The sequence below is a fragment of the Triticum aestivum genome, chromosome 6B (genome assembly GCF_018294505.1).
Source record: "Triticum aestivum cultivar Chinese Spring chromosome 6B, IWGSC CS RefSeq v2.1, whole genome shotgun sequence".
Taxonomy (NCBI): domain Eukaryota; kingdom Viridiplantae; phylum Streptophyta; class Magnoliopsida; order Poales; family Poaceae; genus Triticum; species Triticum aestivum.
Window position 1 is genome coordinate 26460352 of NC_057810.1, and position 15445 is coordinate 26475796.

Sequence of the window (15445 nt, forward strand, 5' to 3'; positions counted from 1 at the left end):
TGATAAGGTCATTCAAGGCAACTTCAACAAAATGAATGATGTCCAAAGTAGGCGAGATCCAACTTTACATTGGCCGCGTGCAACATCTAGAATCCATCATTGCGCAGTCTGATCCATCATGCTCCTATCCTAGAACGATAGGTTCCACAAACAAATGCCAATGAAGGATGCACGACCATGGTAGTTGGGCTCTGTATCAATACCGAAGTAGTGACTGAGAGCCTAGTTGGTTTGATACCAATTTTTACCAACATTTTTCCAAAAAAGAGTGGAGACTCGAAATGAAGCATCAAAGTGGATACAAACACAATGAGCACTACATAGTTAGAATGCACACAACCAACAGAAAGGGATACACACAGCATAACACGCCGGCAGGTAACAAAGTCATACAAGACCAAAACTATTCCTTGGCGTAGAAAAAGAAAAAGGATGAAGCAAGTGCTCTGTATTGCGCTTTCAAGTGATACCTCTGTCCTGCTGTATTCAGTCAAGTGACATGCTTCCCAGTTTTTCTTTTATCAACAAATACATCAATTCCCTAAAAAAATTACATCAATTATAGTAGTTACCACCAGAGAACACGTTGTGAAATCGGTTCGATGCCTATTTGCTCATAGAAATGAACAGTTTAGTCGCTAATAATATTCACCCTGACGTGCTTGATACGCTCTTCTACCTGTCTCTGCACAGATTCCTTCAAATTTTCATCGAGATGACTACCCAACCGAATTTCCTTGAGACTTGTCAAGGCTGCCAACCTGGAGAATACACTCAGCTTTTCGCACCAACCAACTTGTAGCAGCTCAAGTTTAGGCATTGTGTCTTTTTCAAACAACACCGACCGGAGGTCATCTAATGCATCGAGCTGTAGCACTATGAGATTCGGGAAAGATGAACTCTGGAAATGGAGCTGTTTCCCCATGAATGAATGCATCATCAGGCGTAGAACTGCAAGATTTGGTAGAAACCATAGGGCTTGTATGGCATCATCTTGCTCCAATTTGCTACACCATAGCACCAACTTGGAGAGATTTTGAAGCTTATGGATCCATTTTGTTGCATTGACTAGCTCACCACACAGAGTGAGGCTCTCGAGGTTGCTTGGTGGCAACAGACCCTCACCCAAATAACCATCTATCTGATTCCCCTGTTCAAACGCCTTCTCTACTTTAACTGACAAAGACTGAAGTTGATTGTGACCAGCAATGGCAACCCATAACTCAGTACTGTTTCTCCCACTGATACCAGCCACTTTCAGCTTACGCAGCTGAGTAAGCTCTCCCAACTCTTTTAGAGTGGCCTTTCCATTGCCACAAGAAACATTGACATAACCCAGTGTGTGAAGGGCCTTCAATTTACCAATTCCTCTAGGAAGGACAACATTTTTTGGATGCTCCTTAGAGAAGCGGTACAGATTGGATATATCAAACATGTTCAAACAAGCATCTAAAACTTGTCGTCTTAAGAAAAGACCATCTCCACGAAGGTGCTGTAGCTTCCAAAGATTTGTGATTGTTGGCAACTCATCTATATATGTATCTCTAACATCCAGTGTTTCAAGGTGCCTCAAATTCCGCAAAGAATTAGGCAAGCATGAAATCTTCCGACATCCTCGAAGAGAAAAGTACTTGAGGTGAAGGAGCTGCCCAATTTGATAAAGATGGTGATCTCTTAACTCCAGTGTGTCTTCTAAGTCAAGCACTCGGAGGAACCTCATTTTATCAGAGATGAAAAATGGTCTCCACTCTCCGAACACAGTCAACGACCGTACATGTGACAAGTCTAGGATGCTCTCCAGCACATCTTTATCTCTTTTCCAGTTGCTGCCTATGACAAGATGACGTATTGCGCCTTGTGTGTCACTCAAACAGCATCCTTCCTCCAGTGTGAAAACAAGGTTTTCCTGCCTCGCCTTTGAGATGCATATTTCACGGATCATGTCATGAAGTTGGCAGGAATTTATTTTCTGACTGTATTGGTCTATCCCTTCTCCTGATAAGATCATACTCCTATCCAAGAGCTCATCGAAGTACCTCCGACATATTTCAGTTGCAGTCATGCCATGCATATCCCTTGAGTAACCCTCTGCAATCCATCGCCTCACCAAACGACCCCACCTAATTCTGTAGTCTTCTGGAAATATGGACATGTATAAGAAAGCAGCCTTCAGATGGTATGGCAAACCATCATAGCTCCTCATAAGAATTTTCTTTATTGTCATAAGCTCAGGATTTATCTCCAATTCAGTGTTAATACCATCACTCATCTTCTTCCATTCAATAGCTGTTTTTGGCTTAGTGGCTAGGAAACCACCAATAGTCGATATTGCAAGGGGAAGTCCGTCGCATTTCTGCAGGATAAGTCTTGCTTGATCCATCATAGCTGGGAATAAATTATTATTTCCAATATTATTCTTGAATACCTACAACAGATATGATTTGACAAAGTTAACTATCTGGTTAAAATCAATAGATATAATATGAACTTGGTAGCCCTAGCTTCAATTTGTGGGTTCTGGAAGCCAAACCCTTGACCCTACTTTGATTCTGACATTTTTCTTCAAACTTCCATATGCTACTGTTGCAATAGGAGGGACATAAAAGTTCTACGCATAGGGAGAATTCACTAAGGGATGGATTTCCTTGTACCATGTGCACTAAATATTGTAACTCAAATCTGCATCACTGAACAAACAGGTATTAATCCTTGAGTATAGTGAGAACATTTGATGCCACAATTGACTTGATGAGGCATAACATATACAACACCATTGTCCAGCCAAGAGAGAACGTGGATTGTTGTCTTCAAATTTGTATGTTGAAAGAGCTCGAGGGCAAAAATGCTACTTTAACTCTTCTAATTTGTACCACAGGAGACAAGACTGATTTTGAAAGAAACCTTTTTCCAAGAAAGTGCAAAATCAGTTTCTTGTTGCATTTTTGGAAAAGAATAATTTGCAGGCCTAAGACTATCCATTACAACCAAACACCAACATGGAGGACAACAGTTCACAAACCCTTAAGCGCTAATTACAACAGACACTCCACCAAACCAACAACTTAATGCCTTCCACACACAAGAGATATGACATAATCCACCCGTAACCTCTGTCGCAGGTGGGGAGAAACTAGCTCCGCAAAAAATAGCAGAGTTAGGCCACCTCAACTTGAGAGAAGATGCCTGGCCTGTCAGCGGCAGTGAATCACCATCTCACACTACCAACAAAAGTGCCCCTGTCACATTGAGGTGTATCCTCCACCCACCAAGTAGGCAAAATACGGCATGACCCACAACCTTGATGTAGCACCACTGCATGAAGCCACATCCTACACTACATCTATCACAACAAACACCTGAGCCAGCAGATGTTGTCTGCCCGACCAACAAATGACACAGACAGCCCCTGTTAGCCAAAGCATGGGTACTCACCATGATGACATGGAGTAAGTTCGTCCACAATCAGCCCCTAGCCTCCTCCAATTGAGACACCAGCCAAAACCAAGCATTAGAGTCACATCGCAAGGGATGACATGGAGTAAGTTCCTCCACGATCAGCTCCATTGCCACGCGAAGCTGCAACACCTACACACTGTGGACACCACCGTGCACCTGCAATCTAGATGATGCCCCGCAGATCCAGCGAGCTGCCAACTATGGCTCACAGGGGCACACCAACATGCTTGTTACTGCCCTGGCCTCTACCCGAATCTACAGGAAAATCATGAGCATACTCCGGAAAACACATGGCAATCGACACCGCTCATAATGTCTAAGACCGTATCCCAGTCACATGTACTCACCATGGCGGCGTCCAGAATTCAACGGGCTAGTTCAGATCAAATTTTTTCTAAGATCTAATTTTAGACATGTTCATAGATCTAATAGTTTGGCACGTACGACAATATTAGAGTTTAAACTTCTCTTTCAAAGACAGACATCAGCTTTTATACTTACAAATTCCGAATTGAGAGAAATATCAGGCTTGCGAATAAAATATTCTGTGAGGCAAAACTAATAAACAAGCAAAACTCATATGTAATGGAGGAAAGGATAGTAGTTACAAAAGTACCGTTTTCATGAAGAGGTCAAGTGCAGCAGCATTGTTCAGACCTTGAAGACAGTACATGTTCTTGTCTTCTCTTGAACAATGTTTGGCAATACTTTTTTCTCTTGTCGTGACTATGATCCTTCCAGCATTATGTAAACACTGTTTGACAGAATCCCATTCAAAATTGGACCATATATCATCAATAACAACAAGGCACTTTTTTACTCTTAGTAACTGAGCTAGCTCCTCATTCAAATCTTGAAGTTTCATCACCGATATGGTTTTCTTTTGTGCTCCAGTTGATGTTGATCCGGTAGGATCTTCTTGGATAGTATTTTGAAGCTGCAAAGCCAAATCTCTAAGGAGTACTTCAGGGTTAAAAGGACGCAATGCAGTGGCCCAAGCACGCTTCCAGCCACCAAGCTGACGGCTTCGGTAGATGCTTCGGACAAGAGTGGTTTTACCAAGACCCCCCATTCCCCAAACTGAGATCACTTTGCAACCCTGATTGTTGTCTGGTTGGACAACTGATTTGATTACAATAGATTTCTCTGTTTCTCGCCCGCAGAGCACTTCATCAGCCAGTACCAGTGTCTTGCTAAGATCAAACTTCTTTCTAGCAGCTGAGTTGCAAGCTTTGTCTTCACCTGCGCTGTTCGGTCCTTGGTTTTCCTTCTGTATTTCATCGGTGGGCATTGCTGTGTTCTTAGCAGTAATAACTTCATTTGGGTCGGGAACAGGCTTGGCAGAACATGATGCACACATAGCCTGAACAAAGAAGAGACATGTGAGAATCTTTGTACATGTACTCTACACATTTTCACATCAAGACTACCTGCGTGTCTTTTAAAATACTGGGGATCTGCAAGTGCACACTTCCAGTGAGTGCAGTATGCCCAACAAATTATCTAAGTTCATATATATCCTGAGTTCAACTTCAAAGCACAATGTGTTTTTTTAGTTAGCTACTAGGAGGCATGTCCTGACTCTTGACATGGCCCAGCTTCAATTCCCTCAAAATTTAGAATTTTTTAAATACCAGGATTAACTCATCCACAAATACATGTTTAAGGTATCAAATTTGACTAGGTATAAGTTCATAAGTATAAAAAGAGCACACTACCGAACATTTATACAAACCAAATATAATCGATGGGCATAGGGGTCAAGATTTGAATTATAATCAGTTGTTAGAGTTCCACCTTCAGTCTCTCATTCTCTGCCGCAGCCAGCCTTGCTTCATTGGTGCCAACACTTGCCCCACAAACACAGCACATGTTGACCTGCTCCTCTGAATTCTGCAATTAGATGCGAAATAAAAAGAAGGACCAACCATCCATAAATAGAAAGAGAAAAATTATAACAGAAACGGTGCAAGGAAAAGATTTACCTTCTTGTGGAACAAATAAATAGTTTGATCAAATGACAACTGCTTAAACTTTGAAACTTGGTACGGTTTCTCTGTGCACAAGCTTGCAGTTTCAACTTGCTGCGTGGAAATGATGATTCTACTTTGCTTCTTGTTGTCGGGAAAGTACTTCTTAATGCAATGCCACTCTTCTATTGCTGACATGTTATTTATGACAACCAGGTAGCTATTTCTACACAACTGTGCATTAAACACATGGACTAAATCACTTTGATCCATCTTGTCCATCTTTGCCAGAACGGCCCCAACACTTGTTTCTTGTTCTGGCTTTCCAACCTCATCATGGGGGTTTTCATTTAGTTGTCTTACCAAGCTCTGGAGGAACTTCTGTGGATTGAAAGAGGGCTCTCCAACCAGATCATGGGAATTTTCATAAAATTGTCTTACCAAGCTCCTGAGAAACTCTTGTGGATTGAAAGGATGCATCAACCTAATCCAAGCACAGAATCCAAACCTTTTTTTTACCTTTGGGTCATCATAAACATCCTGGATGGCGGATGTCTTCCCGAGATCACCACTGGTTCCCCACATGGTGATCACCCTAAGGTCTAAATCGTTGCTGGTAATCAGCTGGTGGAGATCGACCTCTGATGTTTTCTGATGCTCCAAGGTGGTAGGCCTTGCTTCATTGATGCCAAACATTGCCGCAGTGGCAATGCTGGCCCGCTCCTCTGCCACGGTAGGCTTGGAGCCTGAGCTCTCCTTGATGAGGCGATAGCGCAGGTTCCTGTTGCTCACGTCCTCCACCTCAGCCCTCAGCTGCTTCACCTCCTTGGCGATACGGCGCCTATCACCTGGGTTGCGGGGAATGCACCCCCAAAATTGCTTTTTCTCTGAGTGGAGGCCAAAATCCATGAGGCTGTCCTCCACTTTGTAGGCAAGGACCCCGATCTGTTTCACCCAAGTCGTAAGGATCTTGTTCTGGCTTTGCTCCTCATCAGCCATCATCAGGAACGACTGCATCATCTGCAGCTCGTCCTTGATGAAGTTCACGTCACGCTCCACGCCAAGCTGCAGCGCGATTTCCTCCGCAGCCTTGGACGTGGCATAGCCCAGTGCGCCGCCCAGCGCGGCCTTCCCCAAGCTCACCCCTGTCGCCTCCATGGCTCTGCTTCCTGGCTGTGATGTGGAGGTGGTGGTGGTAATGGCAGATGTGAGTTGAGCTAGTAGCTGACAAGGGCGGGTGGCTTAGTAAAGGGAATCTAAACCAGGTACGAGGCTTATGTCAAGTTGGCATTTTTCTTCTTCTTCTTCATTACAAGGCTCGAGGCACCTTCATGTGCGCTGGGGTCCTAACAAAGTAATTTTAGCCCAATCCCAGCTCATGTTGGCTCTAAGATTAATTTAACTGGGACGGCACGACTGGACTATGTTGGCTTTATATCAAAGGTTGATCCAAAGTGAGTGCTGCCTCTGTGCCTCATTAATGTAATATTGGCTTTAACGACAATGTTCTACACCCTCAAACATCGCCGCAGCGGTAACAATGGTAATGTCCAAAGCTAGCTGTCCACCAACTTAATTTGGCTTCGAAATTAGTTTTCCACATGGCCAATCCCATGTCGACAACGCCAAGAGGCAGATATTTGTTTAATTTTAAAACCTGACTATTAGTACAATTTTAAGCCCTAACTTTGAGGACGAAAGAAAATGATGTTATTCAGATCACCAAGCAGCCTAGGATGGCTTAATGACAGAACTTTCACACACAAGTTAGAATTTGGATGGAAAAAGATTGGCCGCCATGCTGGGAGTCGACATATTTTCTTGGAGGGGCACTAGCAATTTGATTGAATTGGATATAACTCAAGCATCAAGTAACCATTAATTACAGTGAGGCAGCACATGCCACAACCACTCTGCCTAAACGACAAGAAAACAGACAAATCATGGTTCATGCTAGTAGTACAGACTAATTAATCATTCCAACCACCCAATTAACAATAAAAAGTTTGCATGACGGCCGTGATGAAAAGGCTAACTTATGAGGAATGGGCTCTCTGCATGTTTGATATGATGGTGACTGTTGAACAGCCCTGATTAAGCAAACAAGTATCGCTCCTTGATTAGAGCAAACACATATGACGCCACTGACATGAGGAGGCTGAATCCCTTATTCTCTGTACTAGTCTACTGCACTATTTTCGTGTAGCAAAAAACTAAGTCTAGTTACCTTTTTTGCTGTCGTCGCAAAGTACATTTACCGTAGTCGCTTAAAAGAATAAGAACATTTACTATAAATAATTCTAGCAAGCATATCCGGTATGCATCACATATGTACAATTGCAAGCATATACAGATGCAAGAAGAGTGACTGAGTAAGTCTGATGATTAGAAAACATCTTAATTAAGCCTTGAGGTGGTTTGCATCCATCCAGCTTAATTAAAATTAACTTTGAGATTACTTGTCCACATGGGGTGCCTCTTCCACGGTCCAAAGCTAGCTGCCCACCAACTTATTGGCTTTGAGATTAGTTGTCCACATGACCAATCCCATGTCGACAACGCAAGAGGCAGAGATTAATTTGATTTTAAGACCTGACTATTAGTATAATTTTACGCCCTGACATTGAGAGTCTGATTTTGATCTTCGGTCGCAGAAATGTGGAGATTAGTTTAGCTAGATATAATTACATTTGCGACAACTCCACACTGTATTAACGGCAGTCGGCCTTCACGAAGAACCCGTCGGCGTGGGGAGCTAAACTAGGTTGTACCTTTCACCATCGGCCGGGGTGGGGAGCTCGGGGTAGACTGCGGCCATGTCGGCCTTCACGAAGAACCCGTCGGCGTAGCTTGGGCTCCGCCTCGGCGAAGGGCGACCCGCTAGAGGTGGTCTGCACGCGAGCGCGCCGCCCCGACCGTACCACCGGAGGGGCGACGCAATCGGAATCTCCCCCGTAGCCACGCCTGCCGCAGTCCAACCACGCCTTCCGACTGCCATCGGACCCCGCCGGCCTGCCGTCGAAGAGGATCAGACGAAAGGAGCAATGATTTGGGAGCGATGACTGTGTGCTTCAGGGAAGCGCACCTTGGCCTTACGCTTTCGTACTGCGGAAGTGTATTGTTTCAATTTTACGTGATTCTCTGTGTTTATTACGAGGGCTTGGAGTTGGAGATACAAATATAAATTAGAGTTTTGACTAGTCGTCAACCCGTGCTACTGCACGGGCTAGCCTTTTGTAATATTGCACGGCCTATTGCATGGAAAATTATAATATTGTCTGTGAGGTTTTGTCACTATTGTTTTGTCTAAAGTTTTGTAAAAAAATAAAACGCAATTTTTTAAATCCATATTTTACTACTTATTTTCATAGCATACAAAATATTATAACCTTTGTGTCACAACCAAAATTGGTGACACCATGTATATACTTATAATTCGATATATTTATCGTTTCCTAATTTTAGCAATTACTAAATACACATGAGTGTTCGTTTTCTCTTTTACATTATTATAGGGATATTATCTATGATTTTTCTCCCTACCGGTTTCTATTTGCATGGTTACAACGTGGTTAGACATGCATACCTGTGGTTAGTTTATGTCGGTCGCTCTCGACCCCGTACACACATCGACATCTAACTCCATGATGCCCCTACCTCAACATACCGGTGAGATACGCGCCGTGATAAGCTTTGGGACTCAGTTCAAACTTATCCTTGTTTTTTTTTTAACTATTTGTAAGATCGTTGAACATGTTGAGTTTTTTTTTAACTCGTGGAAGCCCTCTTTGTCTTTTCTACAATTCCCTATATTTCTAGTTTTCTTATCGAATCTTTCTTTTACATGGACTGTAATATTGTTGTAGCGATCCTTATACCTTTAAATTCAAAACTAAAATTTGGATGTTTTCACGAATATTCTAAAAGTCGATTAAACTTTTGGTGTATACATGTAGGATTTTAATATTTACATTGTATATTTTCTAAAATAACAACTCCTTCTGACATCTCAAATGAGCGGCTGGGAAATCTGGTGATGCTATTATTCTCTTATTCTTTATACGTTTATGCGCTACTTGGCTAGTGTCCTAACCCATGATATAGAGCTTTATCCGGTCGACGCCTATGTGCATCTCTCCTTTTGGCTACTATTAGAAAAAATTAAGTGCCCTCGCATCATAGTACTCTTATTCCTTAAATAGAAAACTTAAACGGCATACCAAACTTATAAAAACACTGGGTTTTCTTATGCACTTCCATCGTTTGCAATTTTTTTCTAATATAATCTAGAACCTTTTTATTAATATATTTGTGACATAGTTTTTGAAAAAAATTGACACTATTTTTTTCATTTTTGGAAAACTACGTGCTATCCCAAACGAATTTGGGAGTATAGACGTATAGTGGTATCGGTGATTTGTAGAACGTATTTGTTTTGTCCATGAGTATATTCCTTGTGGTTGTGTGCTGGCGATTTTCGGGTGAGAAAAAATAGTTCATGTACCTAAATGTACGCACCATACGTTGAAATATTGTACGTAGATCTTTAGCGAAGAGTAGAACATTGTTCTATGACATTGAGCCGTGATATACAATTTTGTATTGGCTCCATGCATGTATCAAGTACATTTTCGGAGAGAAAAACTTCAGTTTGGTAGGTGATATTAGTTTGGACTTAACTTCTTACCTTTCTACAACCTGGTCGTTTCTTTCTTCTTATAGGAAAAAAACAAACCGAGAGTTTCTTCTATTGTAACATGCTTGGACTCTTGGGCCTGTACGTGAGGAGGTAGGAGTTTACTCTTTTTTTTTTTGAGGATCGGTAAAGGAGTTTCCTAATCTTTTTTAATCTTGGATACTGTAACATCTATGGACACTTGGCCCTTATACGTGAGGAGGTAGAGGAGTTTCCTAACCTTGTTTAATCCTGGACGTTGTAACATCTATGGTCTCTTGGGCCTTGTACGTGATAATTTCCTTTTGTCGTTTAATCATGAACGTATAATTAAGATCTAATGGTCAATTTAATGAAGTTTTTGAGGATTTACGTGGAGGCTCGTATGGTGCCTCCAATTAGTAAATATAAGATATAAGATACTTCACAAGAAAATTCAAAATGTATGAAACCAAAGCTGCTTTGAAAAATCTTAATAAATTTTGTAAATTTCCGAGTATTTACGCCGTGTTTGGAATCGCGTCGCTCCACAACTCGCTCCCGGAGTGGGCGGAGCTGCAGTTTTCTTGCTCCGCGGATTTCGGGAGTCGGTGGGTTGCCAAAGAAGGCCTTACCGAAAAAGGCTTTCGCCCCGCTTTATATATAAAGCATCAAACCACAAGCATCCAGTAGACCAGTACAACCACACGCCACGCCACCGCAACACACGCACACACCCAAGACAGGATACATAGGCGCTGAGCGCAGCAACACCACTCCTAGCACTACCGCCCCGAAGAATGAAGCTACATATGATGGACCATGCGCTCCAAGGCGGCGCCTTCAGGAAGGATACGACGCCGGAGCGCCGCCACCGCCCGATCCAAGGATCAGAGTTTCCCCCGGAGCCGCATGACGGGCAATGAAAGCCGCGACGACGCCTTCAAGAAGGGAACGATCTTCGCCGCCGTCGGTCCGTCCGAAGATAGAGCAGGTTTTCACCTCGGCCAACAATCACCGCCACCGAACGCCACACCCCGGCAACCACGCCGCCCACACGACCATGGTGATCGGGCAGCACCAAGGCACGGGCTTCGTCCAAGAGGACCGCGCAACCACCACCACCAGGGCCGCCGCCCCAGCATCCAAGACCTCGACACCACCTCGCCCGTGACCCGCCGCACCCCAACGAAAGAGACGAGCGGAAAAGTCCCACCTTTCGCGCCCCTGGGCGACCCCCAGCGTCGAGACCCAATAGGTCGGCCAGAACTGGCATCCACCCACCAATCCTGCTGCCCCAAGCGCAAGCTGAGCTCGGTCCTGCAGCAACGAGAGGGGGACGAGGTCAGTCCTGCTGCATCATGCGCGAGACGAGCTCGGTCGTGCTGCATCGTGCGTGAGACGAGCTTTGTCCTGCGGCATCGGGCGTGAGACGAGCGGTGGACCGCAGCTAGGAGAGGCCCAGCCCTTTGATGGGAGTAGCGCCCGGGCGACGAGGAGATGGGGTGACGGTCGAGACGGCCCGTACGCAGACAAACCGACGCCGGAGAAGCCGGCCGTTGCCGCGGCCAGATCCATCGAGCCACCGTGAAGCCGCCACGACACCGGTAGGCCATCGAGACCTACCCATGCCGCCGCCCACGGCCGGAGCAACAGCCACACCCGGCCGCTGCTCATCCGCGTCGCCCGGCGAGCTCCAAGCGCCGGAGCCGCCGGGCACGCACCAGCGGAGCCACGCGCCTAGCCGCCCCCTCCCGGAGACCATCGCCACCACCACCCGCGTCGACCGCACGGGCGTCACCGCAGCCACCACCAGATCTGCAGCCCCCACGCCCGAACGGCCACGCCCCGCCACGAGCACACGACCCGGCAAGCCGTACCATGCTGGAGGCCGGGCCAGCCTAGCAGGACACCGACCCCAGCCCGCGCCGCCGTGGCCCGTGGCCCTTGCGCCGGGATCTGACGAGGAAGCCCCGAAGAAGCCAGCATCTCGGCCTCCCCACGCGCAAGCCCGCGCCACCAGAACCACGCAGCCGCCGCCGCTCCGCCGCACGGCCGCACCACCGGCGCGCCGTCCGGGTCGTCGTCGCGCCGTCCCGCGCGAATGGCGCGCTCCTCTCCGTGGTCCTGCGTCTCGCGCCACCGGAAGCCAAGGAAGAAGGGAAGAAGGCCCCGCTGCCGCCGACGCCAGCCGGGCTTTACCCGGCGGCGCCCTCGGGCGGCGGCAGGGGGAGGAAGGGGTGGGGGAGAGCCGCTGGCCGGCGGCGGGTAGGGTTTGCCCTGCCGCCCGCGAGAGAGGCATGGGCGAGCGAAGAAGAATCCCAAAGAAGGCCTTAGTGTGTTTTTGAATTAAATCCATGGCAAATGATTGGGAAAACAAGTTTCATATGCTTTCTAGTTACGTATTTACCGATTAAATATTGCTTGTTCTGACGAAACAAATAAATATTGGTGCTCAGAGCAAGCAATGTTTAATCCTAAATACGTTACTAGAAAGCATGAAAGTTTGAGCTTTCTTCAAAATTTTGTTGGCATTTTTACTCAACTTTTCAATACACTTTTTGTTCATTCTAGAGCACAGACTTGGTCTGCTCCTAGGCATGCAAAAATGCTTATCTTTTTTTAGAGTGAAAACTGTGGAATATTTGATTGTTAGGAAGTATAGGATAGATTAGGATTTGGTGCTGCCTTGTCTTGTACTCCAGGTTGATTATTGTACTCCCATATATATATATGCCTATGAGGCTCAAGCAATGCAACAACTCTTTCACCAATATCCCTCCATCTCTTATAACATGGTATCAGCCTAACCAACCCAAGCCATCGCCCGCCGCTTCCGCATCGCTCTTGTCGCTGGTCGGTCTCCATGGTCTCCATGATCGCCGCCGGAGGCCGCGAAGCCCGTACCTAGGGTCCGTCTACTGGTCGCGTTGACAGGCTGTCCTAGAGAGTCTTTTTCTCGATTCCATGATCCGGGATTTTCTCTATCTCGTCCGTCGTTTTGATCGGCATTTCTTTTTTTGGGTTTTCCGATCTAAGATCGATTTGCGTCGTCCACCGTCGCCGACGACCCCGCGCCTCTACTCCGACTTTGGCATCGACTACGCCAGCGTCTTCTCTGACTCGGGTGACTGGAACGGCTGCCGTCCGCGGATCCGCCGGCCGTCACCGCCATGATCTAATTGAGACATCTGCATCAACTCACGCCTCCAACCGGACCGGACCAATCGCCGCGCCGCGCCAGGCCGCTCGTGCAGCGGTCGGTCGCGCCGTTCTGTGCTGGCCGGTGCCCGCCTGCTCTGTCGATGGACATGGCTGCTCTCTTGCGCGGCTCCGTTGGCGTGGTGGATGCTCCACCGTGCATACGTACCTCGCGTTGGACTTGCTCCTTGCATTCACGCATGTACATGGATCCGCTGCTTTGCATAACATGTGTTTACGGATCATCTTGCCGGCCGAGCGTGTTCCAGTCTGGTGCTTCTGCTACGTCGATCGTGCCAGGCTCCTCGTCGTCCGTCGGTCTTCTCGGTCTCGCTAGCCGCGCCTCTGGTCTGAGATCCTCCGTTTGCGCGCAGCTTCACAGGATCCCGTGAGGAGTCACCGAGGAGTCACTGAGTACAGCGTGCTCTTACACCGATCCAAAATCGGGCTGCCGCTGCATCATCTCATGAAGTCGCAGCGCCGCTGCCCCATGGTTTTTTTCGTGGCTGCATAGACCCACGTGTTGCTGCTGCGTCGCCCCTTTAGGCCGTAGTGCTGCGGCCCGCAGTCTATCGCTGCCCCAAGGATGTCTGTTTTCAGGCCATCTCCGTGGTTGCACTGACCATCACGTTGCCGCTGCGTCGCCACATCGGGCCATAGCGAGTGTGGCACGCGGTCTCCGCAACCGCCCGAGGCCGTCCCCGCGGCTGCACCGATAGGCGCACCGCCATTGCATCGCCCTTCAGGCCACAACACCGTGGCCCGCAGTCCCCGCCATTACCTCGAGATCTTCCCGCCGTCGCCCCGACCCGCCTGCTGCCACTGTGTCGCCCTTTCGAGCCGTAGCACCGCGGCCCGCTATCCACCGCCGTTCCCGCGTGCTGACTCCCTGTGGTATGCGCCGTATCGCCTCCCTTAGCGCGGGAACGCCACCGTCCGCGCTGGTCTTCATCACGCTCTAAGGAGTCCTTGCCTACTTCAAGCACCGTCGTCGCGCTACTAACCTAGCCGCCGCTGCCGTCAGGCCGCCGCCGCTACTAACCCCAAAGCCGCCGCCGTCATCGGTCCACCCCCTTCTTCTTTGTCCAGCACCAGCCTGTCGCTGCATCGCTGTCATCTACTCCGACAACCCAGGCGACATAGTCCCTGCGCCGATTGGTGCCGTAACTGTCGTCGAGACCTTCTCTGATGGCCTCTCCGACTTCTCCGACATGGCGTACAACTCGTGAAGGTCCTAGTCTACGCATGCCCGATGCTGGCAACATCGATGCATGCCTTCATCTACGACGTGCCCCTGGGCCTAGCAAGCCTGATGCGGTGCTTCATCAACTTCGTGTTCGTATGCCTACGCATGCCCGGTGCTGGGAACACCGACGCGTGCCTTCGTCCATGATGTGCCCCCGGGCTTGGCAAACCCTGCGCGACGCATCGTCAACAATGTCTTCTTCCCGGCGCACCACTATTTCGACATCACTACACCTATGACTAACAAGGCGTCTCCTTGCGTCCGTGGCTCCACAGTGACTTTCTCGACACCAGCTACCCCAACTCTACGTCGACCACGGCGTTCTTCGCATGGCTACCTCGATCACGGCTACACCACCCTACGCTTTCGGCTACCTTCACAACGACACAATGGGCGATCGCTTTGCTTGAGCAACCTCGTCGGTTTCCACTCCAGCCACGAATCCGCGATGCATCGACCGTTACAACTGTGGGGGGGGGGGGGGGGGTTCTCCAGTCTCACCGTCTGCGTCGCTACCGTTGTGACTGCAGGGGGATGTTGAGTATATGATTATTAGGAAGTATAGGATAGACTAGGATTTTGTCCTGCCTTGTCTTGTACTCCAAGTTGGTCATTATACTCCTATATATTCCCTCCGTCCGGAAATACTTGTCGGCGAAATGGATAAAATGGGATGTATCTGTAACTAAAATACGTCTAGTTACATCCATTTCTCTCCAATTCTCTGACAAGTATTTCCGGACGGAGGGAGTATATGCCTACGAGACTCAAGCAATGCAACAACTATTCCGCCAATATCTCTCTATCTCTAACAAAAATGATTATCTTCAGCCAGGTTAGATCCAGACTATATATTGTTACTCCTCTCACCTATTTTCAAAAGGTGTGTGTTGGGGGGGGGGGGGGGGGGGGTTGTAT

General features: G+C 47.5%; 1 protein-coding gene across 1 annotated transcript; it reads right to left on the bottom strand.

Annotated features, from left to right (window-relative positions):
- Positions 1-616: 616 nt before the first annotated feature.
- LOC123135509 (disease resistance protein Pik-2) lies at positions 617-8523 on the bottom strand. Its single transcript, XM_044554595.1, has 4 exons — positions 5442-8523; positions 5254-5349; positions 4073-4819; positions 617-2425 (listed from the first exon to the last, which is right to left on the bottom strand). Exons 1-4 carry the CDS (start codon positions 6582-6584, stop codon positions 632-634), a joined length of 3780 nt encoding a protein of 1259 aa, XP_044410530.1. The 5' UTR covers positions 6585-8523; the 3' UTR covers positions 617-631.
- Between the last annotated feature and the right edge of the window lie 6922 nt (positions 8524-15445).